At 41.8% G+C, this 16,940-nt stretch overlaps 1 protein-coding gene across 1 annotated transcript in view; it reads right to left on the reverse strand.

Annotated features, from left to right (window-relative positions):
- Positions 1-959: 959 nt before the first annotated feature.
- LOC121871998 (glycine receptor subunit alpha-3-like) overlaps positions 960-16,940 on the reverse strand; it is a 184,811-nt gene continuing 168,830 nt past the window's right edge. The window contains exons 7-13 of the mRNA XM_042374619.1: positions 7,493-7,684; positions 6,891-6,959; positions 6,362-6,603; positions 4,500-4,614; positions 1,778-1,903; positions 1,352-1,542; positions 960-1,187 (exon numbers count right to left, since the gene is read on the reverse strand). Coding sequence (XP_042230553.1) covers positions 960-1,187; positions 1,352-1,542; positions 1,778-1,903; positions 4,500-4,614; positions 6,362-6,603; positions 6,891-6,959; positions 7,493-7,684 — 1,163 coding nt within the window. The remainder of the gene's footprint in view (positions 1,188-1,351; positions 1,543-1,777; positions 1,904-4,499; positions 4,615-6,361; positions 6,604-6,890; positions 6,960-7,492; positions 7,685-16,940) is intronic.

A 16,940-nucleotide genomic window follows, 5' to 3' on the forward strand; every position in this document is an offset into this window, starting at 1 on the left:
GGGTGATTGTTTGCATCCTCTCTTGTGAACACAGGGGAAAAGAATTTGCTCAACTCCTCCTCCTTGTCCCGGTCAGAATCTGCCTAACTACTATCTTCAAGCCTCAGATACGATACGCCTTCTCTCGTTTTTAATTTCGACTTTGCGTTGTGGTAAAACGCCTTTGGGTTTGACTTGACTTCGCTTGCAATCCGCCTCTGGAACTCATTTTCGGTCCTTCTACACTCTGACTTTGCTTGGTTCCTGGATCTGGCTTACATCCTCCTATCATGCTCATCATTTGTCTTAACCCACGTTTCAAATTTCTGAGGTTTTTCTTAACTTTGTCGACTGCCACATACTTCATGTGTAAAGGTCTCCCCGTATTCCTGAATTCACTGGGTTCGGTCTTGGGTGTATACAGGTATTTATTGATCAAATTGTTCACTTTTCTGGCTATGATATTCAGCGTAGTGTCTGCGTTCTTATATCTTAGTGAGTCAGACCAGTGAATACCCCTCATCTTCTCCCTCATACCGTCGTAATTTCCCTTGTGATATTTGAACCTTGGCCTGCTTTTGTTATAAACCAAATAACAGTTAAACCTGAACGACAACATTTTGTGGGACTGGTGCCAACGGAGGCTAGGTGTTCCAGCTAGGCTACCATACCATCCTCGTTAGTTATGATGAGGTCCAGCAGTTTGGGTGGTTGCTCCTGTCTGTACTGAGTCGGATCTTTAACATGTTGGAATAGAAAATTGTCTCTCAGAATTTCCTCAAAAAGGGTAGCGGTATTATTAAGGTCATTTGGCGTGGTTTTATTTCTCCAGTCAATGTCGCCATAGTTCAAATCCCCATGTCAAGGAGGTGGATAGGATTGAGCGCCGTTGCATCGTCAGTTAAGGCTCTTAAGTTCCTTTGGTCTTACAAGCTACAGTTTGGGGATACGTAGATACATCCAAAAATGAGCAAGTCTCTTCACTTTAGTTTAATTTTACACCACTTTGATTCTTCAAAATCATCCTCTTTCAACATTCTCACCACACCCCTCTTGCAAATTGCTTGAGAAAGGTTCCTAAAGAAGTCATATCCGTCAATATTGAACTCACATTCTTCCGGGTCGATTTTCCTGTTATTGTACAACAGTTCTAGAACACCTACTATTTCGGGTTGATGTACTTTGAGTAGGGTTTCAACCTCCGCACTCTTACCAAGAATCGTGTCAGTATTAGTGTACATGACTTTCAAGCCGGAATTTGTCCTCGGTTACGTCTCTGGTCTTAGTAGTGACTCCGGCCTCCCCCCCCCCTTCTCAGTGGCTGCCACGTTTACTAAATTCATTGTATTTTGTGGGGTGTGATATTGCTTACATGACGCTCACTTCCTCCTGGGTGGGAAATAAAGCGGGTGGGGGTGTCCTGCTGTTCCATGGTTCTCTGCTGGTATACTTTGCCATTGCTATTTTCCCCTTGTGTATAACCCATGCACGTCCGTCCCTGTTCCTCATCGAATTCCCCCTCTTCTGCTTCAAGCACCACAAGAGTTATTTGTGCTGCTCCCTCTGCATTACCGTGCAATCAGAAATTATGTATATGCCCCAAAATTCTTTGTTCCTTTCTAAGATTTTTTCCTGCCGAATAACTTCCCAATTCTTACCCTAACTCACTAGTGTGATCCTGAGAGGGCGGGTTTATTCTCCTACCTTCGGTCTTAGCCTTCTCACATCATGAGGGGGGGGCTTACAGGTTCAGAGTCTCTGCACCAATAGTCTGAAACTTCATCTTCGACCGACTGACTCTCAGGGACTCCAAACACTATTATATTGTTCCTGCGCTTAGAACATTCGCGTTGTTCCTCCTCTCCCATATCAGTAGGCATACTAGTTGCCATTTCACCAACAGAATCCCGAGCTGCTGCAGGACCTGTTCGGATCCAATATTACTCTTCGTCACCTTCTGTGACCCTGTTCCAACCTGAGCATATCTCTTTTTAACTACTCCTTCAATTTTATCAGGTTTTCCTCAGTCTTAGTGAGGATATCTTTCCCAACTTGCTCTAGTTTGACAATCCAACAAGGATCCAGCTTCATCTAATTACGTCTCTAAATTTCTCATTCTCTATGCAATGATCTGCAATAGCCTCACTTGCTTTAATTATGCAGTTAGGGCAATACCAGCAACAACCTTCATACTTTATCCTATTATGGAACGTCCTAAACGTTGATGCGGTCAGGCCCACAATCTGCCCAAGATGTCGTCTCCTTGCAGTAATTGCACATGAACAAACTATCTGGTGACACTGGAGCATCAACCCCTGATTCCCTACGCCTATGCATGTCTTGTCACAAATTGTCTTCTTCCTTTTACATACTTACACCTGTGGGACACGCAGTGCTTGACAGCTGTCGCCATTGGCCATCCTGAAAACGGGATTAGCTAGCGGCGGAGAGAGGATTTCCAGACTGTAAGAATCTTCTTAGCCTTAAGCTCAGTTTACGATGTGATTTAATTCTAACTATCGGCTTAATAATAATGATAATTATTTTTATTATTATTATTATTATTACTATGATAATTGCTTTTGTGCTATGGTGTCAAGGACCTATTATAGCCCACGATTCAACTGCATTCCCACAATAGGTCTCCGTGTCTGGTGTGTAGGGAGGGGGTGAGGGCTGATGCTAACCTTCGTAATCTTTCACTGTATTCTGAGGAAGTAATTTACCCCCTGCTGGGATGACTTCTAAAATTACACCTCCTAGTTGTTATCTAAGTGAATTAAGATATGTTTGCGCTCTTGCCCCTGTGACAGGATGATATTATTTAAAAGTCACTTAGTTGTCCTGTTGGTCCTGACCTCGCTGGCACCTCGTTCATCCAGTGTTGTTGTCCAAGAAAACTCGTTTTTTTTTCTTCCTATTATTGACTCTTGTTTTCTTCCCAGTTCTCCTCGACGAGTTGTTGGTATCTCCATGTGCTATCACTTAGTACACTGTATCTTTCTATGTATGGTGGATCATGCGCATAATCACAGTCCCTTAGAAAACACAGAAAAAAACTTTGTTTGTGGCACCAATAATGTGCCTCGGTTACTACCAGGTACTCATACATGTTGCTTGCCTCATTTTTTTTTTTACTTGAATTTATTTTCAGGTTTCACCGCGATCACTTGTATCATTATGGACTGTCTTAGCTAAAGGTACAGTACTACAATCTCTGATCATTCTTTTGAAGGTCGGTCGCAGCCACGGACACGCCTCATTAAAATTTTCTAGACAGATCTTAGATATGACAACGGTTTTATGGTTGAATCATCACCGCCTATAGCTCCAGTCGAGTAGGGAGAATATTTCAATATTCAATCGCGAATAACATTAAAAATCCTACATCGATTAACACGTTCACACCACTACGACGATCTTCGTGCTCATTTGCATTCACTGTCCAATTGCCGCCTCTCAACAAAGAAGGCCCAAATGCCAATACGCTTTGTTCCAGAGACGCAACACGACACTAACCGCACATCACTATGGGCGAGTCAGACGCAACTAATACATGATGTGATATAGAGTATAGTATTAATAGATCTTTATGTCATTTTATGGTGCACACGTAGCTCTGTCACATCATGGAGCACTTGTGAATATGTAACATATCATCGCGCACATGTGGCTCTATCTGTCATATCATGTCATATCATGTGGTGCATGTGACTATTTTTCATATCATTGAATACATGTTACTATCATAACAAGGGGCATATGCTGATGTAAAAGCCGTGATATGAACTTGCATTTAGATTCATACTGGAATATATAGTGAAAAGTAGAACAGGAAAATCTACATCCATCACTTACAGTACAAAACAGCGCAGTAATTAAATGCCGCGACTTGCTGCATCTAACAGGGTATTTCATTTGTGTTCATTTGAATCCTTCTTATTGAAAAAGTGCAAGTGATGCACACTCTGTCGAGTTATTGGGTAATAAGGAGAGCAATTACAGCCATTAGTACGAGATTACAGTCCAAAGGTGCACCTCTAATATTCTTTTGTGCTTTATAATGAATGAGTGAAAAGTGGGTCCCATAGTCCTGACGGCAAGTTAGGGGCAGAGGGGATACAGCACACTGAATACTTAGCCTTCAGTTCACAAGGAAGCACTGTGGCCTTCACCTCCCCAGTTACAAAAGTTAGAACCCACTCAAAGGTTGGTGGACTTGGGATACCCCGGACTCGAAGCAGCGAATCTTACGACACCAGGCTAGTATTGAACTGTATCCACTAGGCTGTCGCAAGTATCAATGTGTCCCTAAATCTTATGATTTTTTGAAAACAATCATTTAGTTATGCCGTGGTACAGAACATAAGCGTAGTAGGAAGAATATCTGAATAATACTGAGACGTATAAGAGTTACAATTGGTTGAGAACACAAGACCATCGACATGTGTCAGTTTAAAGCATGTAATAGCACCAGTAGGAGATATTAAAGAGGCCGAAGAGAAGAGGAAAAATCCCACGGCAGTATTCGTCGATCTGGCGAGCCCTGATCTTGTTGCTCTGGCTGAAGGATCGAGCGAAGTTGGCCGACACGAGCGCCTTGTCGTCCTGGCCAGGAGACATACCACCCAGCTTCTGTACGGAAGATACAGTGGTGAGGGACAGAGTCAGCCAAACAATAATTCCTATGTTTGGTGCTGTTGAGAGACATAAAAGGGGAACACACAAAGTGTTAAAGGGAACACATAAAGCGTTTAAGGAACACATAAAGTGTTATAAACTGGGGAACTAATCGGCTAATCCTTTGTGTACATAACCAAAACAAAATTATGTATATATATATATATATATATATATATATATATATATATATATATATATATATATATATATATATATATATATATATATATATATATATATATATATATATATATATATGCTGATCACCACAAGGAACGAAGAAAAAACGAAGTTCCCAAGCGCTTTCGTGTAATTAACATCTTCAGGGGTAAGTGCAGACTAAGGAGAAGTACAAAACAAGGTGTATATGTACAGAGGAGGGTGAGATCAGGTCCACAATGGTCAGGTATTAGGTAATGACCCTACTAATCTTTAAAAAGCACCGTAACGGTCGGTAGTCAGGTCAGAGGGTAAGGTGACCCAACCTTCTCACCTGGTTACAAATCTTCTTAATTACAAAATTGTCCAGTTTGTACATGCCATTACTCAAATTCATGTTGACTGCTTCGGTATGTTTAATGAGAATAGATTCTATAATGTTCCTACTGTCAATTGAATTACAAGGTAATATTGAGGAGGCATTATCCCAGTCAATGCAATGCTTGTTATCCCTCAAATGAACAAACAGAGCATTAGTAGGGTCATTACCTAATACATGACCATTGTGGACCTGATCTCACCCTCCTCTGTATATATACACCTTGTTTTGTACTTCTCCTTAGTCTGTACTCACCCCCGAAGATGTGAATTACACGAAAGCGCTTGGGAACTTCGTGTTTTCTTCTTTCCTTGTGGTTATCAGCATACAGTATACCTAGATCACGCGCACCTACAGTGATTTACTTGCATATATATATATATATATATATATATATATATATATATATATATATATATATATATATATATATATATATATATATATATATATATATATATATATATTGGGGAGGAATTCTGGGGCATTATAATTAAGTACGGTAATAGGGAACGACATCCAGGCAGGAGGGTGTGTAAGACAAGACAGTGTTTTACAAGTTTTACAAACTAACACGAGTTTCAGCAGCCCCCTCACACACACACACACACACACTGACGTGGTGTCTCCCTGTCGGCCACCCACCACACTTGATGTACAGTTGTGGGAATTATTAATAATAAGTACACATACATGCTTACATTATTACTACTGTAGAGTATGTGTTATGCCATGATACTCTCTTTCCCCAACAAGGCCGCAAATATCCATCAGGTTTATTCCTGCTGCTTCACACTAACTCAAAAATCATTGGATATCTGCTGTCCACTCGGCTACATACAGTTCACTACTGTTATCGATACGTTCTTAATCCTCACTACAAGTGTATCCTTCTACTAATCCTAACCAGTATATACAAATAGACTCTTAACAGTACTAAGAAACCTATAGTGCGATATTTATTTCTCATCTGAGTAAATACGTATCTCTTTTCTTCCCTCTGCTTGATGGACACTCCAGATATATGGCAATACTTTGGTTAAAATAATTAATACGTGTTTACTCAACAGACACAAGGTCAGAAAACATTGGCTGCAACAAAGTAAAGTAGTAACAAGCGTAGAGGAGATTGAGTCACACAAAAACAATGACAGGACGTACGAAGTCGGAGCTCCCAGGTAGCGGAGAGCAAGGTGAGACGTCCCCACCACTATCGGGAACACCCTTGGCGTCCACGGGACTGGGCGTGGGTGTGGACTTGTGGGTGTAGCTCGGTGTGTGGGAGAACTTGTCACCCAGGCAGATGCCGTTGGAGCCACCTCGAGGTCGCAGTTCCACCTGTGGCCGCCGCCGCCAAAGGTAGTTGACCAGAGTAAACTCCAATAACGCGCAGAACACAAAGGCTGAGAGGTAAACACGTATACTATATCTTATATCACTGCATACATATAATAAAACGTTATAATTATCTCATCATACACCATACATATCTTGTGAACAGCGTTACAGTACACACCTGAACCTGGCCAATATACACACCAGAACCTGGATAATGTACACACCAAAGTGGTGGTGCACACTCCTAAGCCTAGGTAGTGCACACACCAGGCCTAGGTAGTGTACACACCTGAGCCTGGGTAGTGTATACATCTGAGCCTCTCTACAAGAACAGATAATTAGTGTAGGGTACCTGTGCAGGCGCCCATCCACACGTCGATGGCCTTGACGTAGGAGACCTGAGGCAGCCCGGCCTGGATCCCTGCAGGAAAAGACAAAAAAGGAGGACGCTATAACATTAAAGGACTACATAGTTGACTTTTAAAAATTTGCATAGTGGTGATTGTTAAAGACTCTTCTTTATGACTATAACATTTAGATTATATCCAAATACAAAATGAAAAGAACAAATACAGACAACTGGTTCGACCTATTTATTGATACACTATTATTGTTGGCTCTGAAAGTCAGCGGGGACAGTAAGAAGAGTGGGGACTCACCTGAGGACTTGGAGAGGACAGTGAGGAGAGTGGCGCAACGGATTCAAGTTGGATAAGTTTAGGTTTAGGAGGGAGATAGGAAGAAACTGGTTCACAAATAGGGTGGTGGACGAGTGGAACAAGCTTAGCAGCTTTGTAGTGAGTGGGGGAACTCTGGAAAGTTTCAAAAGGAGGCTAGATAGATTCAAGGATGATAGAGAGTGGTAGTAACTCTCGACAGGAGCTGCCATGCACAGGCCAACCGGCCTATTGCAGACTCCTTATTTTCTTATGTTCTTATGTTCTTATGACTCACCTGAGGACTTGGAGGAGACAGTGAGGAGAGTGGTGACGCCTAAGGTAGTTCGGCCTGGGACGGAGTCAACATCCATCCAGAAGGAGACCCACGAGATGACCACGATGAGGATCGTGGGCAGGTAACTCTGTACCAGGTGGAAGCCGATGGCGCGACGCATGTGAAACTCCGCCACGAGACAGCTGTAGTTACCTGTGCGACAATTACATCACTTATAATACCACACTTAATTGATTGTTTTAACACTTAATATCTAATTCTTTGTTAAAATATTCCACATTATTTGTTTGATAAGATACTTGACATCTGATTGTTTAAACGTTAGACATAATGATGTATAAAAATATGAATTAAGAAATATTTAATATTTTTTCCCAAATATCAACAAAAAGCAGGCTAGGCTAGGAGGGGTTTGGTAGGATAGGTTAGGATAGGCTACGTTAGGCTAAGGTTATTTTTCCCGTTGCAATCATTACCAACTTTGTTACGTGCTGTAAGACCTTCGTTGCTAAAGCGCAGTAATTATAGTATGACAATAAAACAAACGAACAAAGAGTTTTATATCTTATAATTTTTTATATGGTGTTAAAATGGGAATAGGTTCTCAGTGGAGTACCGCAGACTCTATCCTTGGACTCACTTTGTTTGTGATCGACATAAATAGACCAGGAACTTTAGGCTAAAGTTGGAGGTAAAATGATAATAATTGGATAAAAGCTGAAAATTGGTACAAATGTAGAGTCATATATGTAGAACAATAAACAGAAGTTCCTACGACACCTAGCGCCGACGTTAGCCGCCATATTGGAAAACTTTAAAGCTATATGACTGCTAAAATATTTGTTTTATCGGAAAATAATTTTCAATTAAAGTTATTTTTTACGTTTTTGAAGAAAATTAATTGAAATATAAAAATTAGGGAAACTATTTATTTTTCTAAATAAATTTTCACAGAACTCGTCGCCTCAATGATGAAATATATTTCAGAAAAGGTGTAACAAAAATTCATCTTTCCAAATATGTATGCAACTTTATAGTTTTATTAAAAATTGTAGAAGTTACAATGAATATACCGAAACATATCATAGAGGTAACATAATGAGTGGTAGCTGTCGAGAAGTACTTTGGGCCACAGTTTATGCCCAATCATCTGTAAAACATAGGATATCTGGTCATGTTTACCCCCGTGCACTACCAGCGAACTTTCTTACAAAGTTTGCTCCCCAGAGAAAATAAGGTTGTTTCCTAGGGGACTTCAGTGCCAGGGTTGGCAGATGGTGACTTATGGTAGAGAACCATAGGGAGAATCGAAGTGGGCAATGTAATTCCGAGAGCCAACTGCTCCTAGGCAAGTGTGCTGAACACAATCTCACTATCACCAACACCTTGTTTAGGCAGGCCGACAAGTTCAAGGGTTCTTGGCAACACCTACGACCCAAACATTGGCATCTCATTGACTACATCATTGCCAGAGTGAGAGATCGCCGAGATGTCCTCATCACCCGTGCCTTGCATGGCTCAGACCACTGTGACACAGATCATTGGCTCGACCGATCCGAACTCTCCCTTCACGTGGCCACAAAATGGAGAAGGCAACGAACCTCCAGAAGAGACTTTAACACCAAGCGTCTGGGGGATCCAGTTACCACTGATGCTTTCAGAGAGCAGTTCTAGGATGGGCTGATACACAACCCAACAACAAGCAAACGAAATCCGATTGCCGATTGGGGTATCCTCCATACATACATACATACGATCATCCAGTTATGATTCAATGATAAGAGTTATTAAGATGTAGCCTAAGTTGGTGAGTTCTGAGGTGACTAAAGAGGACGATATGGGACCGACAGGGTCGATCACAGATGTTGCACGTGTGGGAGGCTACATCAAGTGCAGGACGGGTGGCGGCAGACGTCTTTTCGGCGATGGCGCTATTCTGCCTCGTTATGCAGTCTGGCTAACTCGAAAGTATTGACACATTCTTGTGTGGTGATCCTCCAAGCGTTACGGCGTGGAGTAATCTTCTCCCAGGTGAGGGGGTCGATTTTGCACTTTTTCAGGTTTGTCTTGAGACTATCCTTAAACCTTTTCAGTTGCCAGCCAGCGTTACGTTTACTATTCATTAGGTGAGTGTAAAGTAGCTGCTTTGGCAGTCTAATGTCGTCCATAAGGGTAACATGGCCAGTCCAACGTAGTTGTTCCTGGATAATGATAGTGTAAACGCCTTGGTTAAGGACGTTCAGGTGGCGGGCAAGTCGAAGGGGATGATTGAAACCCGCCTTTGGACGGATTAAATATTTATTGATGTGGTCAAAACCTTCATCGTCTTTAATTATGGAATTACCGTCGGATGAGCGGAAGGGTGGCTGCGCCATGAGTTATTGGCCCATAAAATGCTTTAGCGGAATTGAATAATTCGCGCAATTTGTGCTGATCTGCAAATTTTTGTGTTTCACATGCTTTATTTTTAAACCAGTCGTTCTTTAGATTGTGAAGTTCCCGCTAGGCCACCACTTTCATCTTGCGAAAAGTATCAGCTTTGGTCCGAGACTGAGGGTTGTTCTGCTAGTCAATTAAAGCAGCACGTTTTTCATCGACGAGTACATTTTCATCAAACCCGTCCTGGTGTATTCTTACGATCCGGCCAAGGGTCTCTCTGCAGGGTTTTTTATCAGGAAAGTGACGAGAATATCCCATTCGGCACTGGGATTTGGGTTGTTTATTGTCGAGTTGTTTATCAGCCCAGATACTTAGTGTTAAAACCTCTTCTGGAGACTTGCTGCCTTCGCCGTTTTGGGGCGACCTGAAGTGAGATCTTGGTTCTGACGAGCCGATGATCAGTGTCGCAGTGGTCTAAGCCACACATGGCACGGGTGATGAGGATATCTTGGCGATCTCTTTCTTTGACAGTGATGTAGTCAATGAGTTGCCAGTGTCTGGATAGTGGGTGTTGCTAAGAACCCTTGAACTTGTCGGCCTGCCTAAACAAGATATTGGTGATAGCGAGGTTGTGTGCAGCATACTTGCTGAGGACGAGTACGTCATTGGGATTACAATTGCCTAGTCCATGGTTCCCTGTCAAATGTCAGAATCTCCGCCAATTCTGGCATTGAAGTCACCAAGGACCACAACCTTATCTTCTATGGGGATAAAGGTTAGTACTCTGTCGAGGTCGGCGTAAAAGGTCTCCTTGATCTCATCATCTCCATCCAGTGTTGGGGCGTATGCACTGATGTAAAAGGCATGACATGAGTGATTCAGTTAGACTTGGAGCGTCATAAGGCGCTTATTGATCCCAACAGGCATTTCCGTTAGCCTGTGTAAGATTCGATGGCGAATGGCAAAGCTAACTCCATAAATGAGGTGTCTCTCCGCAAAGGGGTTTCCCTTCCAGAAGAAGATACAGCCAGACCCCGTTCTGTAAGTTGACCCTTGTCTGGGAGCTGGGTCTCACTAATAGCTGCTATGTTGATGTTATACCTAACCAACCAGCTTTTTAGCCACAAGGGCAGTTCTTTTTCGGGACGCTCATTTATCCCAGTATCCAGAAGGGTCCTAACATTCCATGCAGCGACCCTAAGAGGTTGTACAGGCTATGCTTAGGGCACGTTTTCTAGCCCCTTCCCCATGTGGGGTGAGCAGAGTGGCTCCTCGAAAGGGATGTTCAGTCGCACAGACAGGACCGGATTGCACTGCTGTGTAGATCCCAGTGCATAAACGACCATCTTATCTATGTCGCCCATGTGCAGAGTTGTGACTAGAGACTCCTGATAGTCATCTCTGCCTGTCTCCATCACCACTTGTCCATCGGCATAGGACTTTTTTGGGGGTATAGGGGTTTTGATGATGATGAGAGGTATGATGAGCAGGATGATGGCTGCACACGAGTTGATTTATGTGGTGAGGTAGAAGCGCAAGCTGCAACCACACATCTTGGCTCTCCTTTTTCCTGATCCAGTGGTGCAAGTGTTGCAATGACTGGGGAGAGGGAGATTTGTAGTGGGCTGCCAGAAATCCAATTTGTTGGGCTTCGCCTTAGTAGCCTGTGCATCAGGCATTGCGTTCATCCGCCGGTGTAGTCGTTGGGTTTCATGGTGGTCACCTCTTCCGTCTACACCACCATTGGGGTTTTGCTGGAGCTCTGTAAGCATGTCTGCCTGATGCAGGGCTTAACTGCAGATTTTTCGTTTGGGATTTACTCCCTTAGCCTTATACTTACCAAGGTTAAACTGCAAGGCAGCTGACAATGGCTGGTAGGCACCAGAACGTGTCCACATGCCAGTGGGCCTATGGGCCGTCTCTCTGGGGCTCACTGACATTCCGAGATCTCCTGCTGGCCTAGCCTGAGCCCACGAGGCTCCCAGTTACCGTATGTTGCCACGAGGAGGCACAGCAGGAGTCTTGGTGGTGAAGAGGCTGTGTACTGGCAGGGGAAAACGTATGCAAATTGCTTCCCTGTTCGCCACGAGGGCTAGCCAGCTGCGGCTGAAAGCGAAAAGAACAAGCAGTACTTGCACCTTAACATTAAAATAATGCTGCCACACTAGACGCATTTCACCACATACATCTTGTGTAACGTTGGTGGCAGGCCCAAAGGCCTCGTAGGCATGAATTTGTTTTAAGGTGTAGAAGTTGACGCCAACACAACAACCACACCCTGATTTAATGAGTTCATGACCCAGTGTCGAGGAATAGCCCGAGAAGACAGGACAACTCTCCAATTGCACCGGCTAACCATTACCCCCGGAACACGATCCGCAAATCGATTAACATCCAGATCCCAAATTACTGCTGGGTAGATAGAGGCAAATGTCTTAAAGAAACTTGTTCAAAGTTTCACCCTGCCCTGGGATTGCATCCGGGTCCGGTCGTTTGCGAGGCGAGCTTGCTGACCATTACACCACAGGTCGTCATACATACATACATACATTATTACGACCCTAGGGTAGATCGTTACATAAACACAAATCACTGAAGTCTTTCAAATATATCAGTATTATATATTATATTATTAATCCCAAGTTTCCCCAACAAAGGTCAAGTTAACAGGTCAAAACCTAAACAAGTCAATAAATATATGAACATTTACTAACTTATTCCCACCACGACATATGTTCACAAATTAAAATAAATAACAATAATAACAAGATCTTTGGAAGTGGCTGAGTAAGGACTTAAGGTCCAACAAGATCACACAAAATCAATATCAAGCAATTACAAATCTCAATAGTCAAATACCAACTCCCAAAACACAAGAGAGAGGGTATACCCACCTTAAGACAGCTGTGCCGAGACTGACTACAGTTTACCAGCCTGCCACCGACGTCACCTCCTAAATGACCCTAAAGACCACTATCTTACCTGAATACAAACATACTACAATCAATATCTCATGAGAAACAACTGCGGCATTAATAAATGCACAAAGTGCTAATGCATTAAAACAAATTTAATACGTAAACGAGGGCTCAGTTGGTGTGGGCGAGTATTGAACGAAGCTGCCCCAGCCAACCACACACCATTCGAACCAACGTATTTTATACCCAGAACAGAAACGCATGGCGGTCAGTCGTAACATACATACATACATACATATATACAAATAAATCACTGGAGGTGTACGTGATCCATGTATTTGCTAATAACCACATAGGGAACAAAAAACACGAACTTCCCAAGCACTTTCGTGTAATTCACATCTTCAGGGCATTCATTGATAGCTAGGCATTCATTGATAGCTAGGCATTCATTGATAGCTGGCAACGATTCTAGGGCAACGACTACCTGTATAGTCGTGACGGAGTACACTTGTCTCGTTCGGGGTTAAAGACGTTGTCTGCATCCCGGGAGCATGAAATTGTCACTCCAAAGGGGGGGTTTTGCCAGTAGAGAGAGGTCCGGGTAAGTGGGAATCAAAAAACAAGCTGGTCCTGGGAAGTAAAATTGGGTACTCAGGACAAGGGGTAAACAGGACCAGGGAAGGGTAGGTTTAAATGTATACTATACAAACAGTGGGAGCGTTAGATATAAAATAGACTTGCTTAGAGCGGTTGTATGTACCGAGAATGTAGACGTCATAGCAATCACCGAAACTTGGATGAATCTGGCGAGCAAAATTTTTTTATCAGAGTACCACATAGAAAGGTATGTCCTTTTTCACAAGGACAGGGAAGGTAGGAAGGGGGGAGGGGTCGCACTCTTCGTCAAGGATACATTAAAATGTTGTATTAATAATTCAATAAAGGGTGAAATAGGAACCGAGTCTGTATGGGTAGAAATCACGGAAGGAAGAGAAAAACTAATTATGGGAGGGATTTACAGGCCCCCAAGTCTTGGGAAAGAAGCAGCTCAGTCCATATGACAGGAAATGAGTAGGGCAGCAAAATATAACAACCTGTGCATTATGGGGGACTTCAACTTCAGAAATATTGACTGGGACAACATTGTAGGTGACTATAAATCTGAAGACTTCCTAGACGCGGTACAGGACAATTTTTTGAAACAACTAATTACAGAACCTACTAGAGGTGACAATATATTAGACCTAGTATTAACAAATAAAGAAAATATTATCAGAGATATCACAGTAGGGGAAGAACTAGGAAACAGTGATCACAGAGAAATCAGGTTCACCCTAAATTGGGAAACGAAAAACAATGACAATTTGGTCAGAGTCCCAAACTTTCGGTTGGCAGATTATCAGGGGTTAAGAAGGTACCTAGGTGAGGTCACCTGGGAACAGTCACGTCAGTCCCCAGTAGGAAGGGGTGAGGTCAAAGATGACAAAACAATTGATCATGACTATAATATATTCACTAGTATACTACATAAAGCACAAGAACAAAATATACCATTCAGAAAAATTAGGTCAAATAAGAATGAGTCAAGGTGGATGACCAGAAAACTTAAACATGAGATAGGAATAAAGAAAGGAATATATAAGAAATTAAAGGGAGGGGAGGAGCATCTCAGAAATAGATATAATGAACTATCTAGGAATGTTAAGAAAAATGTAAGGAAAGCAAAGAGAGACTATGAAATCAAAATAGCAAGAGAATCCAAGGCGAATCCCAAGGGATTTATCCAGGTATATAGAACAAAGGTCAAGGACAAAGTTGGGCCTTTAAAGTCAGGGAGGGGAGAAGTGATAAATGGCAGTGAAAAATAAGCAAAGCATTGATCAACTACTTCTTATCAGTTTTCACAGAAGAAATTCTCGAGGAAATTCCAGAGGTGGAATTGATATTTAGGGGAAAGGAAGAAGAGAAATTAATAAATATCACAATCAGAAAAGAGGATGATAGTAGGGGGTATAAATAATCTAAAGAAGACAAAATCCCCAGGGCCGGATGAAATTTTCCCTCGAGTCTTGAAAGAGTGTAAATTTATTTACAAAATCATTAGACACAGGAGTTCTGCCAGATTTGTGGAAACAGGCAAATGTAGTACCCATATTCAAAAAGGGAGACAGAGCATCAGCGTCAAATTACCGGCTGATCAGTTTGACGTCAGTAGTGGGGAAATTTCTTGAATCAATTATAGCAGATAGCATCTAATCGCATTTAAAGAAAAGCAAATTAATCTACGACTCTCAACATGGGTTTACAAAGGGAAAATCTTATCTAACAAATCTGCTGACATTTTTTAGGAAAGTCTTTGAGGTAGTAGATAATGACGAAAATTACTATGTTATTTACTTAGACTTTAGCAAAGCATTTGACAGAGTACCGCATGAGAGGCTTCTGAGAAAAATTAAGGCTCATGGTACCGAGGGCAAAGTTTTAAATTGGATAAAATCATGGCTCACCGATAGAACGCAGAGGGTCAGCGTAGATTGTGTTAAATCTGAGTGGGGCCGTGTAACCAGTGGGGTTCCCCAGGGGTCAGTAACGATATAGATATAGATACTGGGATCAGCAGTGACATAAGCAAGTTTGTGGATGACACCAAAATAGGGCGGCAGATTAATTCAGGGCAGGAGTATCTAAATAAACTGCATGGGTGGTCTGAAAAATGACAAATGAAATTCAACACCAGCAAGTGCAGCGTACTTAATATTGGAAGAACAAATACTGTCAATGTATACAGCCTTAACAACATCAACCTAGAGAAGTCGACTTGTGAAAGAGACCTAGGGGTACTTGTAAGCCCGGACCTACGGCCTAGAAAACAGTGCGTTAATGTTCTAAATAAGGCAAACACAGTATTGGGTTTTATATCTAGAAGTTTAAGTAATAAGAGTGCAGAGGTCATATTGCAACTACATCTTGCGCTAGTCAGGCCGCACCTCGAGTATGCGGTTCAGTTCTGGTGCCCTTATTATAGAATGGATATCAATTCACTAGAGTCGGTGCAGCGAAGAATGACGAAAATGATTCCGGGACTTAGAAACCTTCCATATCAGGATAGGTTAAAGAAACTAAACTTGCATTCCCTAGAAAGACGAAGAGTGCGGGGAGAAATGATAGAAGTATTTAAGTGGGTGAAAGGAATCAATAAAGGGGATATAGATAACGTTCTTATAATATCCGAGCAGGATAGGACTCGAAGCAACGGATTTAAGTTGGATAAGTTTAGGTTTAGGAGGGAGATAGGAAGGAACTGGTTCATAAATAGGGTGATGGACGAGTGGAACAAGCTTAGCAACTATGTAGTAAGTGCTGGAACGCTAGAAAGTTTCAAAAGGAGACTGGATAGATTCATGGATGATAGAGAGTGGTAGTAACTCTCGACAGGAGCTGCCATGCACAGGCCAACCGGCCTATTGCAGACTCCTTATTTTCTTATGTTCTTATGTTCTTATGAGTACAGACTAAGGAGTAATTATTGACAAGGCTAACATACAGGTATACAGTAAAGGAGAGTGAGATCAAGTCCCTAGGGAAAGCAGGTGTCCACCGTATTCAGATCATAACCCTTTCACCTGGTTACAAATCTTGTTAATCACAAAATTGTCCAATTTTTACATGCCGTTACTCAAATTCATGTTGACAGATTCGGTATGTTTAATGAGACTAGATACTATAATGTTCCTACTGACAATTGAAATACAGGGTAATATTGAGGAGGCATCGTCCCAGTCACTGTAATGCTTATTATCTCTCAAATGAATGAACAGAGCTTTGGATTCCTGGCCTGTCCTAACACTATATCTATGTTGTTTAAGTCTAGTTATAAGATCTTTTCCCGTCTGGCCTAAGTAGAACATATTATATTCCTTGCAATGCACCTTGTAAATGCAGCCATATGCATTACTGGGAGAGTTCTTAATTAACATTTGTTTTACAGTGCATGAGTTACTAAATGTAACAGTTACGTTCCAGTTTTTCAGTTATATATACATATATGTATATATAAATATATATATATATATATACATATATATATATATATATATATATATATATATATATATATACATATATATATATATATATATATATAATAT

Source organism: Homarus americanus, unplaced genomic scaffold, assembly GCF_018991925.1.
Source record: "Homarus americanus isolate GMGI-L3 unplaced genomic scaffold, GMGI_Hamer_2.0 scaffold51476, whole genome shotgun sequence".
NCBI lineage: Eukaryota > Metazoa > Arthropoda > Malacostraca > Decapoda > Nephropidae > Homarus > Homarus americanus.